General features: G+C 51.7%; 1 protein-coding gene across 1 annotated transcript; it reads right to left on the bottom strand.

Annotated features, from left to right (window-relative positions):
• Positions 1 to 6662: 6662 nt before the first annotated feature.
• Positions 6663 to 11558, bottom strand: BHLHA9 (basic helix-loop-helix family member a9; the record flags this gene model as incomplete). The annotated part of the gene is made up of 2 exons (XM_080713994.1): positions 6663 to 7656; positions 11503 to 11558. The coding sequence occupies 2 exons, from the start codon at positions 11556 to 11558 to the stop codon at positions 6663 to 6665; spliced, it is 1050 nt and encodes a 349-aa protein (XP_080570120.1).
• Between the last annotated feature and the right edge of the window lie 7654 nt (positions 11559 to 19212).

The raw sequence follows: 19212 nt of genomic DNA, 5'->3' as shown, positions 1-19212 counted from the left end.
TTTCCTTTTCAGTTCCACTGTCCCCAGAGAACCGCCCTGGCAGCACACGCCTCTGCCCCAGCCCTGCTCAGCCCGGCCCAGCCCAGAGAGACTTGGGTTGGCCTCGGGTTTCCACTGGAGCCCCAGAACCTGTTCCTCTGAGCCAGGGGCTCTGGACAGGGCCAACCACAGTTGGTCACAAAGGTGTGTGCCTTTAGCTGTCCGGAGAAACGAGCCCTCTGCTTCTGGAGCCAGCAGGTCCATTCTTCCTGCTATCTGCTGGGAAACACGGGGTCCTGGACCTACCACATCCCACCCAGGCCTTGCCCCTCAGCCCCTTAGCCCAGCCCAAAGTGTGTCCTGGCTCCGCGAGGGAAAGGGGGATTGAGCACCAGCGTGGCCACTGGAGGGCCCAGCAGGGCCCCTGGCTGGGTTTCCAAGCAGCTTACCATGGCCTGGGGGAAGAGGCCTGAGGGGGATGTCTGACCCATCCTGTGTCCATGGGGGGGGGGGTCACAGCTAAGAGCAGCAGGTGGAGACCCCCCAGCTCAGCGCCTGCTGGCCAGACGCCAGCTCAAGCTCCGCTGCCCTGCCTCTGGCTCTTTTTTGGGGGGAATGGAACCCAGGGGCATTCTACCTCTGAGCTACACCCTGTCCTATTTTTTTATTCTTTATTTTGAAACATTGAAACAGGATCTCACTAAGTTGCAGAGGGCCTCACTAAGTAGCTGAGGCTGTCTTCGAACCATGATCCTCCAGTCTCAGCCTCTCCAGTGCTGGAATGACAAACCTGCGCCACCACGCGCGGCTTGACTCTTTCTCATCTAGGTTCCCTCCCTCTGTTTCTGCCTCCTGTTAGCTGCACCTTCTCTCTACATTCCTGACTCCTCTCCTTACCTCGGTTTACAAAGGCGACCTGAAGTCACCAGAGGGGTGTGTGTGTGTGTGTGTGTGTGTGTGTGTGTGTGTGTGTACAACTGGGAGGCTGAGACAGTAGGATCACAGGTTCGAGGCCAGCCTTGGCAACTTAGTAAGGTCCTCAGCAGCATATCAAGACTCTGTTTCAAAATAAAATAGGGCTAGGGGTATAGATCAAAGGCAGAATGCCCCTGGGTTCAATCCCCAGTGCCCCTCCTTAGCCCCATACACATAGGATTTTGATGTCTACCAACCAAAAACAAAATGTAAAAAGATTTATTCATGTTTATCCTCTTTTTTTTCTTCTTCAATAACCAGGGATGGAACCCAGGGGCATTCTACCTCCAAGCTATAACCCCAGTCCTATTTTTTATTCTTTATTTTGAAATAGGGTCTTACTGAGTTGCAAAGGGCCTCCCTAAGTAGCTGAGGCTGGCTGCAAACCTGTGATCCTCCTGTCTCAGCCTCCCAAGTGCTGGGATTACAAGCATGTACCACCTCGCCCTACTCATGCTTATCTTGATTGTATGCTGAAATGATGTCTGCATATATGGAGATAAATAAATAATTATTTAAATTAATTTCATCTTTCTTTTTACTTCTTAAAATGTGCTTAAGTCAGGCGTGATGGTGCACACTTGTAATCCTGGTACTTGGGAGGCTGAGACAGGAGGATCACACAGGTTTGAAGCCAGCCTCAGCTACTGAGTGAGACCCTGTTTCCAAATAAAGTACAAAACAGGGCTGGGAGGGTAGCCTGAAGGTAGAAAAGCCCCTGGGTTCCACCCTCAGTACCACAAAATAAATAAATAAAATGTGCTTAGAAAAAATAAATTTGAAATAAAAAATGTGGATAATTTGAAATTTAAGATGTGGCTCATATTAGGTAGCAGTGGTCTAGAAGACAGAATGAAACATTCAGAAAGAAGCATTTTGTGTGTGGGGGGGGGTCTGGGGATGGAACCCAGGGGCATTTGACCTCCGAGCCACACCCCCTGCCCTATTTTTATTCTTATTTTGAAACAGGGTCTTACTAAGTTGTGGAGGGCCTAAGTAGCTGAGGCTGTCCGTGAACTGGGATCCTCTGGTTTCAGCCTCCCGAATGCTGGGATTACAAGCGTGCGCCACCACACCCAGATAAGAAGTATTTTTGATTTAGCAAAAATGGAAGAGAAAAGCCAAGCCCGCGGAGTTCTCCGTGGTGGCAAGGTTGCAGGCTTGGGCTGGAGTACCTGGGAACCGGCTTCTCTTTGCCAGGACAAGATGCTGGGTTCGCAGCGCCACCTAGTGGAGTGATGTGAGGAGAATAAGGAGAGTTGAAAGGGGCGCCTGAGGGAGTAACCAGGGAGTTTGGACTCCAGGTCTAGTGCCTCCAACACGGCCAACTGTGCCAGATCCCTCTCTAATCTGCGTTTACCCCAGTAAGCGTCCCATGTAGCTCGAACATGGAAGCCCATGAATTATATTCATCCTACAAAGTAGGTTTGATCTGTACTCTGAGACCAAACTACAAACTCACCCACACTTTTTTTTTTAATGTTTTTTATTTATTTATTTTATGGTGCTGGGAATGGAACCCAGAGGTTTTCTGCCCTCGGGCTACACTACCAGAGGTTGCTGAGAGCCTCACTAAGTAGCTGAGGCTGGCTTCAAATCTGTGTGATCCTCCTGTCTCAACCTCCCAAGTGCAGGGACTACAAGAGTGCACCACCACGCCTGGCTAGCCCATGCTTGTGTGTGTGTGTGTGTGTGTGTGTGTGTGTGTGTGTGTGTGTGTGTGGTACTAGGGTTCCTGGAAGCCCTTCTACCTCTGGGCTACACTCCCAGCCAGACCTATCTTATACTTTTTTTTAAATTTGGAAGCAGGGTCTCGTAAACCAGCACAACTGGCTTCAAACCTGCGCGATCCTCCTGTCTCCGCCTCCCAAGCACAGAGATTACAAGCATGCGCCACCACGCCCAGCTAACCCATGATTTTTAAAAAGTTACTTCCATATTCCTATAATCCCAGTACTTGGGAGGCTGAGACGGGAGAATTGAAGGTTCAAGACCAGCCCCAGCAACTTAGCAAGGCTCTCAGCAACTTAGTGAGACCCTGTTCCAAAATAAAATAGGGCTGGAGGTATAACACAGAGGCAGAATGCCCTTGGTTTCAATCTCTAGTACATGAAATAAAAAATTACAAAAGTATGGAAAGAGGGTTATGCCTTGGCAGTAGAACACTCCTGACTTCAATGAAATTTTTTTTTCATTTTACATAAAAATTGGGGTTTCAGACTTTAGGAATCCTGTGAATATTTTCTACAGAAATTGGGCCAGCTTTAGAACTAAGACGAGCTTTGAACTCCTGGGCCAGCTCCATGTGTCCAGAGCCACCTGCCTGGGGCCTGAATGGGGAGCCCTGGCCCAGCTAGGCACGTGGACTGGCTTCTTTCCATTCCATGGCTGCCTGGCCTTGCCTCTCTCTGGTGTGGACACAGGGAATAGAAGAAAGGAATTCCAGCCAGACGTGGTGGCACACGCTTGTAATCCCAGCACTTGGGAGGCTGAGACAGGAGGATCGCACAGGTTCGAAGCCAGCCTCAGCAGCTTAGTGAGGCTCTCAGCAACTTAGTGAGATCCTGTTTCCAAATAAAATATAAAATAGGCCTGGGGGTATAGCCTGGAGGTAGAAGGCCCTTGGGTTCCATCCCCAGTACTACTACTACTACTACTACTACTACTACTACTACTACTACTACTACGAAGAGGAAGAAGAGGAGGAGGAGGAAGAAGAAGAAGAAGAAGAAGGAGGAGGAGGAGGAGGAGGAGGAGGAGGAGGAGGAGGAGGAGGAGGGGGAAGAGGAGAATTAAAAGAAAGGAATTCCTCTCTCCTTCCCCTTCCCCACTGGGTGGGGAGTGCCTGAAGGGGGCAACCATACCCCCAGGTTCCTAGACCAGGGCCGGATGAATCAGAAGAAGGCACTGAGCAAGTGCCCGGAGTGGGTGCCTGTGACTCCAGTCCCTCCTCCGCCCGCCCCTCCTGTGCGCTGTAAGTGTGACAGATGCCAAGAAGCTAAGGGTTTCACAGCGCAGAGGGGAAAGTGGCACTGCATCCTGGGGGCCCTTCGAGTGGCGGGGCACAGGGGAGGAACCTCAGGAGTTGTAGGTTAGTTCCAGCCTATCCAATGGGAAGAGGAAACAAAGCCCCTCCTGTCTGCACCCTGCAGCCCTCAGATTCTTGGCATCTCCTTGGGTGTCTGGAGCCACATGTCACAAAGCAAATTTCTCTTTTTCTTGAAGCCTTCCCGAGCCCAGCCAACCCTCTTCAAGGAGCAGCAACAGCCCCCCCAGCATCTGTGGACACACACACGCGCGGAGCATGAGGGAAGCTTGACGTGACCCTACACCCTAGAGTTCCCCATCCAGTGAGTGGGCCCTTCCGGAGAGCACCCTGGGAACACATCATCCTTGCTGCCCTGGCACAGAACGTGGCTCTGCTCTTCTCTTGAGTTGCACATAGTCGAGTATGCACACATCTCCACGAGCACACACATAATGTGTATATGCCAAAAGACCTCAAAGTGCTCAGAAAACACGTATCACCATGCGGACATGTGGAAGTGTGTGCTCAAACACACACCTAAACTTTTGCAGACCCTATCGACTATAACCGCATTCCCATACATCCCTTCCTTCCAAGTCCCTGTGAATAAAATATGTCTTACTAGCTTCTACTTGGCGAGCGATTATGTGGGTTAAACACTATGCCGAGAGCTTTAAATGTACCATCTTATTTAGTCTGCACAACAGCCAACAGCGCCTGTGCTTATGTTGGCCCATTACATGGATGGGCACACTGAGGCTGAGAGGTCCCTGGGCCGGTAAGCTAGGAGAGGGAAGTACTTAGTGGATCCCTCTGGCTCAGCGGCCCTACTCTGCCACACCTCGAGCCTCCACCTGCAGGGGGTGCCTCTTCATTTCTGGGCTAAGACCGCAGCTAAGTGAAAAGAACCCTTTCTTTAAATCCTAGAATTCACACCGGGCGTGGTGGCGCACGCTTGTAATCCCCGCGCTTGGGAGGCTGAGACAGGAGGATCGCGCAGGTTCAAAGCCAGCCTCCGCTGGCTTAAGAGACCCTGTTCCCAAATAAAAAATATAAAATAGGAATGGGACTGTAGCCTGGAGGTAGAAGGCCCCTGGGTTCCACCCCCAATACCACCAAAATAAATAAATAAATAAATAAATAAATAAATAAATAAATCCTAGAATTCAAGACGGGAGTGGTGGCGCGCGCTTGTAATCTCAGCGCTTGGGAGGCTGAGACAGGGCTTGGGAGGCTGAGACAGGAGGATCACACAAGTTTGAAGCCAGTCTCAACTACTTAGTGAGGCTCTCAGCAAAATGGGTCTTGGAGGATATCCCGGAGGTAGAAAAGCCCCTAGGTTCCACCCCCAATACCACACACAAAATAAATAAACAAATAAATAAATCCTAGAATTCAGGAAAACCGGAAGTGCTGGTCACTTTATCATGTTACCAAAGAATATATCCCTGAGGCAAGCATTACCCAGGCTGCTCTAGCATTAGATTATAAAAGTAAACAAAGAGCCATCACGTGTACACACTTCTAATTGCCAGAAAGTATACCTTATGGACCACATCACCTCATAGCCTCCCCAGGATGGGACAGTCACCATTGAGAGCTGAGGCCAGGGGCCAGGGCTCCTTCCCTTCCCCTGTCAGTCGGTGGCACTGTCGGGTGCAGTGGGCAGGATTAAGGCCAGAGTCCTCAGCTGGCAAGAACCCAGCTCTCCAAAGGGCCCAGAGAGCCCCCAGCACTCTCAGCCTCAGCCACAGGCAGCACCTCAAAAGCAGCTCCACTGGCCTGAGCTAGGCCAGCCCAGGACATCCTAGATGCACTGCTTCCCAGCATCCTCAGGGAGGGGGCCCTGGTCCCACCCACTCTGCAGTCTTGGCCCGGCCCCTCCTCCCCCATCCAGCCTGATCCTGAGCCTATGCTCCAACGCAGCTGTGGGTCACTGGGGTACTGGCAGCACTCCCCCAGGCCTGGGCTCCGCCCTCGCTTCCTTCCCCTCCCTGGTCTAGAGTCTCCTTTCATGGCAGTGTGTGCTGTGGCTCACTGAGACAGCAGTTCTCCAGGGAAGTCCAGATGGGGCTGGCCTCATCCTTAGCCCCTCAGGCCCTGTGGACTTTGTACAGATCCCACTCTCTCCCATCCCAGGGACACAGGGAGGAGTGCTGTCTCTGAGGGTCCCTCCTGTGCTCAGCCACGCCTGAGTTCTTCCGTGAACCTGTGCCCCCAGCCCCTACCTGTAGGCCCTGGCCCAGCACTCCAGGGCAAGGCCCCAGTTCTCAGGCTTTCCTGGCACCCCAGGTCGCTGGGCTTAGGGATTGTGGTAGCAGACAGCGAGGACAGTTTTCCTTTTTTATTTGGCGGCTCCTGCTTGCCTCTTGCAGATCAGACCTGGGGCAAAAGCACAGGCAGGGAAGAGGCCGGCGCTGGGCTCTCAGACCAAGGCGGCCCGCGCACCCCGCTCCCACACCCGTCCCCTGTTCAAAAGCAGGGCTCAGGGGCGCAGCAACACCAGGGCCACTTTCCAAGAAGAGTTCAGTCAACACGTCCAGGCCAGGAGCCTGCAGGAGGTGGCTCCTCCGCAGAGCAGCCCTGTCCCCCGTCGGCCGCAGCAGTCCTGCAGTTCGCCCTTCCGTGTCGGTTCTGCAGTTTGCCCTGGTGTGTCGTCTGGCCGGCCTCGGGGGCCGGGTCAGGAGTGGTAGCCCAGCCCAGGGCCGGTTCTCAGGTAGCCCCGCGGCCAGGGAAGCTGCCCGGCAGAGGGAGCCCCAGGACACCTGCGCCAGCTCCCGCCAGGGGCCTGGGCCAAGCCCGGGCTCGCGGCCACCGGCCGGGGCCGCCCCGGGGGCGTGTGCGGGGCGCACGAGGGGCAGCGCGGCGCCGGGGGCCCCGCGGGCGGCTGCGGGAGCCGCGGGGAGCCGGAGCCCGCGTCCGCAGCGCCGCCCTGGCCGCGGCACTCCAGGTGGCCACAGGGCCCGCGGGGCGCGGGGCCGGCGCGCAGGACCAGGGAGAGCGCGGCGATGCGGTGGATGGCCCTGCGCAGCGTGGCGATCTTGGACAGCCGCTTCCCGCCCAGGTCGTGCCGCAGCGCCCGCCGCAGCGCGTTGAAGGCCTCGTTGTAGTCCAGGATGCGTCTGCGCTCCCGCACGTTGGCGGCCATGCGCCGCGCCTTGGACCGCACCGGCCGGGCGCGCCTCCCGCCCGCCGCCTCGGCCTCGCCCGAGCCGCGGGGGGCGCCGTTCTCCCTCAGCACCCCGAAGTCCCTCCCAGGCTCCGGGCAAGAGCGCCCCACGCCCTCCGCAGAGCCCCCGGCCCCCGTCATGCCCCCGAGGCCTGCCCTGCTCCTCCGGTTCAGGGTGGGTGAGGTCCAAGTGTGGGCCCCGCAGGCTGGACACTCCTTGGACAGGCCCTTTCTAGCTGGCTTTATGGCACCACGTGGCTCCCCGCCCTCCGCATCCTTGTCTCCCGCCTCCTGCTTTATTACCTGCCTCCAGGTAAGCTGGCGAGGGCGGAAGGAAGCGTGCAGATTCTTGTACACACGGCGAGCAGCTGGGTCGCCTGGCCAAGCCCGGGGCAACGCTCCAGTCACCACAGGCAACTTGCTCTGCCCCACTGGGGTGGGGAGGCTCCGGGGTGGATGGGACCCACGGCCCTTCTGGCCCCAGATAGAGTGCCAAATTTTCCCGCTGGACAGGAGAGCTGATAGGCTCACAGAAGGGCCCAGTGGGGGGTCAGGTGTGTTTTAATAACCTTGAAAGTCCTTGTCCTGTGGGCACCCACAGAGCTATCGTTGAGGAAAAGCAAGACAAGGAGGATTGATGGGGCAGGGAGGGCTGACACGGCTGACCCTGCACAGCACGCAGGTAAGCCTGGAAGCTTCTGGCCTCAGCCACCAGCATAAGGACCCGGCTCTGAACTGGGGTTCTGATTGACCCCATGTCCCCCCCCCTACACCCCGACTTCCCTTGGACTCCCCCTTTGGCAAACAGAGCTGGGCTGAGCCAACAGCAGAGGGTGACGGCACTTTCTCTTCCTTCTGGCTCCCCTTGTGTACCAATCAGGGGCCTCCTTTGGACCCCAGGGCCCTCAGGCAGCCCTATCCCTTGATGCTGCAGGAATTTGATGTAAAATCCCCACCACGGCCACCAGGGATTTGAACTTTAAACAGGATCTCAGAAAAAGAATAATGCTTAATCCTAGAGAAAGACCCCGATGGAATGCCAGGTGTCTACAGGTATATCTGTAATTTGGGGCCACAATCCAAATGCCAATGCCTGTCCTGGCATCAGCCGGGATGGGACTACAGCTCACCTCCACCTTGCCAAAGAGTATTTCCAATAACCCACAGAAGAAAAGAACAGGGCACTAGGAAACAAACCATATGCATTTATTTGTGTGATTACTTGTCCATCTGTCTTGCTGAGTAGACTGGCAGTACCCAAAGAACTCTCTATTTCTCAGGGTCTATTCCCCCCAAACTGGCAGCTAGTACCAAATATTTTCCCCTCATACTAAATCGGCTCCTTGCCTCCCCATAACATACACAGCCACACACACCTGCACTCCTCACACAGGACTCCACACAGCGCCTGGGCTCTAGGTCACACCCCTGAGGCAGCTCCAGGGACAAAACCTCAGTCTCACTGGGTCTCAGTGGGAGGCAGGGAAGGGACCAAAACCCAGGATCTGGCTCTTGAGGGTTCCATGGCCACCTCTGCTGCTACCGCAACCATGTTCACTTTCTACCTAGATGCTGGGACCCAAGGCCTTGCCCAGCCCCTCAGAGGAGAGCAGAGCACCCAGAGCTTTCAGTGGCAGCAGGGCCAGGTGGGACAGGAAGTTTGGCCAGTAAAATAACTCTTCCTTCCGCCCATCCCAGCCACAGGCTACTCACTCTGTGACCTGGTACCCGTCATGTCCTTGTCTCTGCACCTCAGCTTCTGTTTCTTTGCATGGAAGATGTCTTCTCTAGGATAGTGTAGGCGCGACTGGCTATATATTTGTGGGCCCAGTGCAAAATAAAAATGTGGAGCACTTTGTTTCAAACTATTTGAACATGGTGACCACTCAGCATTAAGCCATACCCAGGGTGCTCCTAAGACACTGCACAGGTGTCATGCTCAGGAAGCCGGCCTTGAGCATCGGTACCAAGCTCTGCATCTAAACTTACCTGGATACCTAAAGGCCTCGACCTATGATCAAGAGCACCCCTATCTCCATGGAAGGGTGGAGATGACCTATAGGAACCTTCCTTCCCCGTTCACCTCCAGGGCATCTGCACAGGAGCTGTGGGGAGGATGCCAACAGGTGACAAACAAGCTTACTTGTTAGATTATTTCTAGTACATCCTTTCTCTGGCGACTCAGTGTCCTAGAACCCACAGCCCACTATGGATGAGATGCTATTTAGCAATAATCATAGCAATAATAATCTTAGCCCTGATTTCAGCAAAGTGCTTATTACAGGCCAGGCATTGTACTACGTGCTCTTAAACATAAATTACCTTGACCTCACAACCGGCCTCTAAGGCCCATTATTATGATCACCCTTTTCTGGACTAGGAACTGGGACTCAAAGAGTGAGGAAACTGGCCCCATGACAGAAGGCTGAGCCACGGTGTGGCTTCTGCTCAAAGACCAGCATCTCAACCACTCCAGGCTGGGCCCGTATTCTCAGCCTGGGGCGCATCCTCTCCCAGCACCAAAACCCCTACTGACTGCTGGTAGCTATTAGCAGCCTGGCATCTGATCTTTGAAATAAAAGCTATTAAGAAGCCAGGCGTGGTGGCGCATGCTTGTAATCCCAGCATTTGGGAGGCTGAGACCAGAGGATCGCGGTTTGCGGACAACCTCAGCTACTTAGTGAGGCCCTTTGCAACTCAGTGAGACCTGGTTTCAAAATAAAGAATAAAAAATAGGGCAGGGGCTGTAGCTCGGAGGTTGAATGCCTCTGGGTTCCATCCCCAGCCCCACCAAAAATAAATAAATAAATAAATAAATGAAATAAAAGCTATTAAGGGATTGAAGCATTTTCAACTAAGTGTGAAAAATAAGGCTTTGACTGATGTAGAGAAAACCTGGAAGGCTGGCTGGGGGGCAGATGGAGAGAGAACAGGAGCGGGAGGTCAAGGGCGGGGAAGTCCAGCTGCCAGCCTGCGGAGATGAGATTTGCTGCCCCCTGTCTTCTTAACAAACTTTGGCCTGATGGTGCCACTGGGATCCCTGAGAGAGCATGGGAGAGCCGAAGGGACAGCCTGGCCGGCCAGGCTCAGGACCAGCCTGAAGCTCCCTTCCTGCGTCTGCAGGGAAGGTGCCGGGCCGCTTTGCATGCCAAGGTTTGCAATGGAGTCCAGGTGGGCTCAGCTGCTTGCTAGCCTGTAGCCTCTGCAAAGCCAGCCCCAGGAAGCCCCCACAGGGCTCCCATTCTGCGCCTCTGAACTCCACCAAGCTGATCGTTGTCTTTTTGTGTGTATGTGGTACCGGTGATTGAACTAAGGATCATTCGTTTCTGAGGTACATCCCATCCCTTTTTTATATTTCGTTTTGAAACAAAACTCAGCTAGGTTGCTGAGAGTCTTAGCACATTCCTGGGGCTGTCCTCAAACCTGTGATCCTCCTAGCTCAGCCTCCCAACTACTGGGATTACAGATATAACTGTCTTAAAAGTGTGGTGGTAGTGGCCGCAACATTAAGCAAAAACTTCTTAAGCTCCACCTGAGAACTACTCAATTCTAAACTGTCTCCACAGGAAAGCAGTTGGATGCTCAGAAAGATTATATACATAAACACACACACACACACACACACACACACACACACACACACACACGTTCTTCCAGAGTCTATATCTCAGTGGTTATCAAATGTTAGCTTGCATAAAAAACAGTGTTCAGGGTTAAATACACAATGCCACTATATGCTGTCATTTAAGCCCTATTTAAGAACAATTTTGACTACACAATTTTCTTCTTGCTCATCCCCACCCATGCACTGCACGTCGAGAAAATCTATTGTATCTGACGACTATGGGGTTCAAAAGAAAAGAAAAAAAAAACAGTAACAGAAAATCAGTAAGGGAAAAAAAAAAAACGAGACTGAGCCGCAGGTTTCGCTCCTGCCCCCTAACACGATCCCCCAAATCGCCATGGAGTTCAGTAAAAGCTAAGGAAATGCGGAGCCGCAGATTTTCCCTCTCCCAGCCCCTGGCCCAGCTTGGCCTCTCCTTCGCACAGTTCCTACTTTTCCAGACCCGCTTCCCCGCCCTTCCATGCACAGGTCAAAAAAAAGGCCCACAGCTCCAAATTAATAATTCTGAGGCCCTCACACTCTCCTGACAAATGGCCGCCCTCCCCGCGCCCTCTGCGGGGCTGGCGGAAGCCCGGAGCGCCCGAGCCGGCTTCAAAGCACCTGCCGGGGGGCCGGGCTGCGCACGGCCGCCCCTGCCCCGAGCTGCGCGGCGGGCGCGGGGCGCAGGAGGGGCGCCGGTGATTTAGGGCCCGGAGTTCCGCTGGCCGCCGCCAAGGTGCCTATTACCGCTCGCCCGGCCCGGATTTCAGAAATTCCTGCTTTTTGTCTGGAAGTTCCGGCATGGCTCCCCCGAGGGAGGATAGAACTCCCATCTTGGAAGAGAGCCCGGGACCGAGCTGCGGGCTCCCGGCCCCAGACCCTCGGCATTGCAACCCAGACACGGTCTAGTGTACAGGTCGTTAGAAATCCAGATTTGGGCTCAGTTTCAGCCTCTGGCCCTTCGCATGGCCATTCAACAATGTGTGTGCGCGTGCTGGAGATCAAAGCCAGGGCTTCGGGCATGTAGGGCAAGAGCTCCACCACCCAGCTCCACCTCAGCCACCTGTCCCGTGGAGGCCACGTTCTCCTGGTGAGAGAAAATAAGCCATCTATGCTGTGAATAGTGTATTAGAGCCCGCGTGGTGGAGTTGCCCTGGAATCCCAGTACTTGGGAGGTCAAGACAGGAGGATCACAGGTTTGAGGTTAGCATCAGCAACTCAGCAAGGTCCTTAACACTTAGCAAGACCCTGTTCCCTAAAAAAGGGAAGAGGGAACCCGTCGGGGTGGCGCACTTAATCCCAGCACTCAGGAGTCTGAGATCGGAGGATCTTGGTTCGGGGACAGCCTCAGCTACTTAGGCCCTCTGCGACTTACTAAGAGACCCTGTTTCAAAAAATATAAAGAATAAAAAATGGGACAGGGGATGTAGCTCAGAGGTCAAATGCCCCAGGCCCGCAAAAATAAATAAATAAATAAGAAGAAATTTTAAAAAATTAAAAAGGGAAGAGGAAAGCCGAGCTCAATGATAGTGCATGCTTATAATCCCAGCATTCGGGAGGCTGAGACAGGAAGATCCAGGTTTGCAGACAGCCTCAGCTACTTAGTGAGGCCCTTTGCAACTCAGAGAGACCCTGTTTCAAAATAAAGACTACAAATAGGGCTGCGAGGTAGAATGCCCCTGGGTTCCATCACCTAGGTTCTATCCTCAGCACCACAAAAAAAGGGAAGAGGGGAAGAGGGGGCTCCTGGGGTGTAGCTCACAGATAGAATGTTCCTAGGTTCAGTCTCCAATACAAAAAAAAAAAAAAAAAAAAAAGGCAGGGGAGGGGTGGCACGTTTCTGTAAGCCCAGCTATTTGGGAAGCTGAGGCAGCAGGATTACAAATTCAAGGCAGGCCTGTGTGACTTAGCTGCACCCTGTCTCACATTTTTAAGAAACATTTTTTAAGCGGGTTGTGTGTAACTCAGTGGTAGAGCCTAGCATGCACAAGGCCTCGGGTTCCTGTTTCAGTACCACCAACAAAGATTCTCTCTAAGAAAAGAAAAAGGGGGTGACAGGTAAGGTTATACGACTGGGGTGTGATGCCGTCAGACTGCGCTGCAGCTTGACCGCCTTTGATCAGTGTGGAGAATGGAGCGCAGGAAAACTCCCTAGGAGGAAAGGAGCAGGACAGAGGAGACAGCCCTGCAGTGGAGGCCAGGGGACTAAAGTCAACAGCTGTTCAGAAAACAGCTGGCACATGGGGTGCCAGCCAGAGGCAGCGGACAGCAAGACAAAGGGGCTCTGCATGGCCTCTGAGCAGCCCCTGGGTCCACCTGTAGACACGGGCAGCCCCTCCGGGGTAGCTGGGGGCCTCCGGCACCAGGGGCTGAGGCTGATCAAAGCTGGGTATTGTTCCCAGTTGACCACCGGCGGGTCAGCGCCATCCTGCTCCTCCTTTCTTCCTCCCACGCCAAACCCCTACCTGCCATTTGCCAGCTTCAAGAGCGGGGCAGGTGGCTTCGCCCTCTGCCCCTGTTTCCTTGTCTGTAGAATGGATTAGGGAGCTGGGTGTTGCTCAGTGGTAGTGTTGGCCTCACTTGCGTGAGACTCTGCTAAATAAATAGTTTCGTAAATGCCTCCTAAAGTTGTGAGAACCAAATGACACCATGCACAGAAAGGCCTGAGTACAGGACTTGCAAGTAATAAGCACCTAATAATACTTAGTTCTTGTTACTGTTATTATCCTCTTTCAGCAAAGTTACTCAGAACCCCAAGGGTTCTTGCTTCCAAACTCATGTACACATTTATCTCTCTGCTGCCACCACTCCCAGCCCACACAGCAACATCCCTCAAGCAAGCGCTTCCTGACAGCTCGCTGTTTTGGAAAGGGATATAGAGCAAGATCATCCCTTTCTTTTTCTTTTTTCTTTTGCTTTTCTATATTTTTTTTCTTTTCTTAATATTGCTAAATTGTTGAGACTGGTCTTGAACCTGCAATGCCCCTGTCTCAGCCTCTCAAGTATAGGGACTACAGGCCCGGCAGGAACATTCTTTATTAGCTCTATATCTTTGGACAAGATGCATAACATACTCGGTGTAATAGCACGGCTTCAGAGATTTATTGGGAGGACTAAACAGAACAGACCAAGTTAAGCTTTGAGCCCATTGTCTGGCTGCTAGAAGGTCTTCTATAGATATTAACTTTCTCCTCCTGCGGGGGCTCAGCCTGTCCCTGCAGCTGTAAATTATCCAGATAACCCAGAAAGAACATTCCCTGCCCTCCACCCCAGCACAACTCCCCATCGCCTCCACCCACTAATGACCAGGTGATTGGCCTCTCATTAAGGAAATGACAAAGAGGCCTCATGTTTTAGCAGGGAGTCTAATCAGCTAGATCTGCCTCACAGTCAGTGGGGGGTAAAATAGGAATTCCAGGCCTGGGTGCTGGCTTGGTGTGGATGGGGAGTTCTGCCCTGGCCAGGGCTACCCAAGGCCAGGGCCTCTCAGGAAAGGGCTCTGCTATCATGGTGAGGGAAAATAGGGCTTCTAGCCTTGCTCAGGAAACTTAGAGGCAAATGTGAGTCCAAGAAGTCATCTATATCCTCCTGAGGTCTGGTTTTCTCCTCTGTCAAAGGGGAGTAATAAATTATCGTACTTGCAGGGTATGGTGATATACACCTTAGTACTTAGAAGGCTGAGACAGGAGAATCATAGGTTTAAGACCAGCCTCAGCAACTTAGTAAGACCCTATTTCCAAACAAAAAACTAAAAGGGGTAGGGATGAAGCTTAGAGGTAGAATGCCCCAAAACAGAGCAAAAATAAAAAAGCAAATGATAATACCTTGTATGAGAAGAAAATGGGATAACTCAAAAGTAAATTTCTAGAACTTCAAAGATGCCAATAAGTGGTGTCCATTATCAACACATTGCTGTCATTGTTATTACTATTATTATTATTATTAGAACCCAAATATTAATTTTTCCAATTTCATTTGGTAAATACTTTATCCTGCCTCCAATGATTTTTTTAAATATTTTATTGGTGCATTATATTTATATATCATATTGGGGTAAAAAACTTGTGTGTACATACATGTACACATCACTGATTTAACCCCTACCCAATTCCCACCCTATTCCCTCCCCGTCCCTCCCTCCCTTGCTTGGCTTAGGGGTTGACTTCGATATGTTTAAGTACATTGTGTGTTTTAGAGATTTTCCTTCTTCCCCCCTTCTTTCTCCTCCTTTAGGTTGTCTTGTTTGCTCCTCTATAGGATTTCCTTTTTCATCTAGAGTTCCTCCTATGACCCATTTCTCCCTAACTCTCACATATTAGGGAAAGCATCTGATTTCTAATTTTTTGTGACTGACTAATCTCACTTAGCATAATGTCCTCCAGTTCCATCCATTTCCCTAAAAATGACGTAATTGAGTTTTTTAAATGGCTGAGTAAAATTCCATTGTGTACATATCCCACAGTTTTGTAATCCATTCATCTGTTGATGGACATCTTGGCTGATTCCATAGTTTGGCTATGGTGAATTAAGCAGCTATGAACATAGATACACATGCATTAGTTTGGTAGTTTGGTTTCCTATCTTTTGGGTAGATTCCCAGAAGTGGTATTGCTGGGTCAAATGGTAGATTTGTTCCCATTCTTCTGAGGATTCTCCATACTGTTTTCCAAAGTGGTTGCACTAATTTGCAATCCCACCAACAATGTTTTAGAGTTCCTACTTCACCACATCCTCACCAGCGTCTGTTGTTGTTTGTGTTTTCAATGATGGCCATTCTAGTTGGAGTTAGGTGAAATCTCAGGGTAGTTTTGATTTGCATCTCTCTGATTGCCAGTGATGTTGAGCATTTTTTAAGCATTTATTGGCCATTTGAATTTCTTCTTTTGTGAAGTGTCTATTTAGTTCACTTGCCCATTTTGTTATTGGATGCTTTGTTTTCTTAGTGTTGAGTTTCTTGAGTTCTCTGTATATTCTAGATATTAGTTCTCTATTGGAGGTGTAGGTGGCAAAAGTCTTCTCCCATTCTGTTGGCTCTCAATTGAGGTTCTTGACAGTTTCCTTTGCTGAACAGAAGCTCTTCAGTTTCATGCAATCCCACGCGTTGATTCGCCTTTTAATTTGTTGTGCCTTTGGGGTCTTGTTGAGAAAGTGTTTATCTGTGCCTGTGTGTTACAGTGTTAGACCCTCTTCAAGGAGCTTCAAGGTCTCTGGTTTGATTTCCAAGTCTTTAATCCATCTTGAATTGACTCTTGTGCAGGGTGAGAAAGTGGGATTAATTTCCAATTTGCCTCCAATGATTTGTAGTGCCACATTTCTGCCATGCCACCTCTGCCCTCTATATAATGTCGATCTGGTTGGGTGATCCTTCCATCCCCTCACACCCTTTAGTGCCAGGGATTGAACCCAGAAACATTCTACCCCCAAGCCCTCTTTTATTTTTTATTTTGAAACAAGGTCTTGCTAAGTTGCTGAGGGTAGCCTCAAACCTGCACTCCTCCTGTCACAGCCTCCCAAACCTTGGGAATTCAGAAGCGTGCCATCATGCCCAGCTGTTTGTTCACTTTAAAAAAATATCTTGAGCCGGGTGTGGTGGTGCATGGTAATCCCAGCATTCGGGAGGCTGAGATTGGAGGATCGCTGTTCACAGAAAGCCTCAGCTACTTAGTGAGACCCTGTTTCAAAGTAAAGAATAAAAAATAGGGCAGAGGGTGTAGCTTGGAGGTTGAATGCCCCTGGGTTCCATCCCCAGATCCACAAAAAAAAAGAAAGAAAAGAAAAAGAAAGAAGGAAAGGAAGAAAGAAAGAAAGAAAAGAAAAGAAGAGAAGAGAAAAAAATTATCTTGGGTGCCAGGCATAGTGTCGCACACTTGTAATCCCAGCATTTGAGAGGCTGAGACAGGAGGATCCTGGTTCGCAAACTGCCTCAGCTACTTAGGCACTTTGCAACTCAGTGAGACCCTGTTTCAAAATAAAGAACAAAAAATTGGGCTGGGGGTGTAGCTCGGAGGTAGAATGTCTCTGGGGTTCCATCCCCAGTACCGAAAAAAAAAAAAAAATCATGATTCTCTTGAGCCAACAGGTTTCCAGGGATGGTCAAGCGGCCAGGGGTAAGAAGCGCAGGCGTCGCCACTGCCCAGCCTTTCCTGCAGGGGGCGCGTTCTCCTTGGGTGTGAGCGTAAGTGCCCACACCCTCTCCAGGGCGCCTCTAGTAACTCTCACACGCAGTCTCGGGGCTCCTCCTCCTCCCTGCTGGCTCAGGGACTCCTGGGGCAGCCATGGGAGCCAGGTGCTGAAGACTGCAGGCCAGCAGGGGTATGAAGGCTGGGCCCTCAGCACGCTGGAGGAAAGCTTCCTGGCCAGGAGCATCCACGCTGAACACAAGAAACAAGCTGCAGCAAGAAACAAGCCTTCATGTTTAAGCCACTGAGCTTCAGGGATTTATCTACTACACTTAAAATCACTTAACAAATACCCTTTGGACTTCAATAATTTTAATGTATATAAACTACCTCTGAATTTGATCCTCCAAACTCCTTGTGAGGAAGACAGGACAGGGGCTTTGGCCAACTGGGAGAACTAAGGCCCAGAGAGTCTACGGCATTTGCCCAGTGGCACACAGCCCGTGATGGAGCAGGAAGACAGTGTGAGAGGCAAGACAATCTAGTGAAAATAAAATTACGCGTTGGAGACAGATGGCCTGGTGTATGAGTCCTGGACCTACCATTTATTAGCCAAGTGACCCTGGACAAGTCATTGCTTTGCTCCTTGCCGGATTACTCCATCTGCAAAATGGAAGCCTTGATAACCAACTTTTAGGGCTGTTTGGGGATGCTCAGGGGATAATATTTGCAAGACTCCGGGCATCTAACTGGCATGTAGTCACTATTTGACGAAAGAATGAATTGATAAAGTGTTTGGCACACAGGAGTCATCAGTAAACATATTGCAGTTTATTACCAGAGATTGTCATTTCAACCAGGCCCTGCGAATCTGGGAGCCTGTCAGGCCTCCCGGCCCCGCCCCCACCCGGGCCTGCCATAAATCAGACCCGCCGGCCTGTAATCCACCAAGCCGCAGCCCGCGGGCCTGGGGCGCCCCGCCTCCACCCACCCCCCTGGTCCCAGGGGCTTCCTGCGCCCGCCCTCCCCAGGATGGGCAGGCAGGGGTGGGAGCTGGGGGGTCCTTCCACGGCCCCTGATTTATGGCTCTCTGTGTGAAGGATATTTACGACCCTAGATTTGGAGCCGGTGCTCTCGGGGGAGGGGTCGTGGGGAGCGCCCCAGGCAAAGGGCCCTGGTCGTCACCGGCAGGCTCTGAGCTGGGGGTTCGGGGCAGGAACCGCCCTGGTCCAAAGCTTCGTTTCTCCCCAGGTTTCCCTCCTGGATGTTTATTTGAGGTTGATTTCCGCGGGCTCAGCTTTGCCTGGAACAGGCGCCGGCTTGGGGTGGGGTGTGGGAGGGGAGAGGAAGGAGGGAGCCACCTACTCCAGGCACTTAGGTGCAGGGTGTGTGTGTGTGTGTGTGTGTGTGTGTGTGTGTGTGTGTGTTACTGGGAGTTGAACCCAGTGACTTTCTATCTGGGAACTACACCCCCAGCCCTTTTATTTTAAAACATGGTCTCACTAAGTTGGCGAGGCTGTGACCTGCAGTCCTCCTGTCTCAAGTATGCATTAGTATTTTTATGCCCATTGTATTGATTTGGAAACAGAGTTTCCTGGAGGTGAAGCGCTCTGAGCAGCCCACTGCCAGAACTGGGCGTGTTTCTGAAGTGCTTTTCACAGTGGGGCTGTGGGGTTGCTGGAAGCCTGACCTGCACCGCCCTACAGGAATTCCTGACTTTGGGATGATAGTTCTACAGATATCTGAACCCAAATCCAAAACTCTTCTTCCTGCTCCTCATCTGGGTGAATGAGATGAAGAAAAGAACATGAGCGGGCACGGTGGTGCGCGCCTGTAATCCCAGGGGCTTAGGAGGCTGAGGCAGGAGCATGGCAAGTTCAAAGCAATTTAGCAAGACCCAGTACCCCAGACATAAAAATAAAAAACAACAGACCCCACCAAAAGCAAAAACAAACAAACAAAACCCCACAAGGACAATATCATCATTGACCTAGTTAGTTCAGTCCAAACCTCCCATCCTGAGTTCTGATTGCCCGCCCTCCACGTACCCCAAGCCCGTGGCCCACCAAGACTGGCCGTGTACCTCTGAGTTCGCTCTCCAGACTGTATCCTCCTCTTCAGCCTCAAGACCATTTGGAGGATGGTAGAAAATTTGGGAAATGCTGAGTTTGAACAAAACCCAGGCAGGTTCTCTGTGACCTGACTCTGTGTCCTCCAATGTGGTAACACACACAGAAATTGAAAGAGTGGCCTGGGCAGGGCTGCATGCCTGTAATGCCAGTACTTGGGAGGCTGAGACAGGAAGATCACAGGTTCCAAAGCAGCATGGGCAATTTAG

Source organism: Muscardinus avellanarius (genome assembly GCF_963383645.1).
Source record: "Muscardinus avellanarius genome assembly, chromosome: 16".
NCBI lineage: Eukaryota > Metazoa > Chordata > Mammalia > Rodentia > Gliridae > Muscardinus > Muscardinus avellanarius.
Note: the sequence above shows the minus strand (reverse complement) of the source record. Positions and strands in the feature narration are given on the sequence as shown.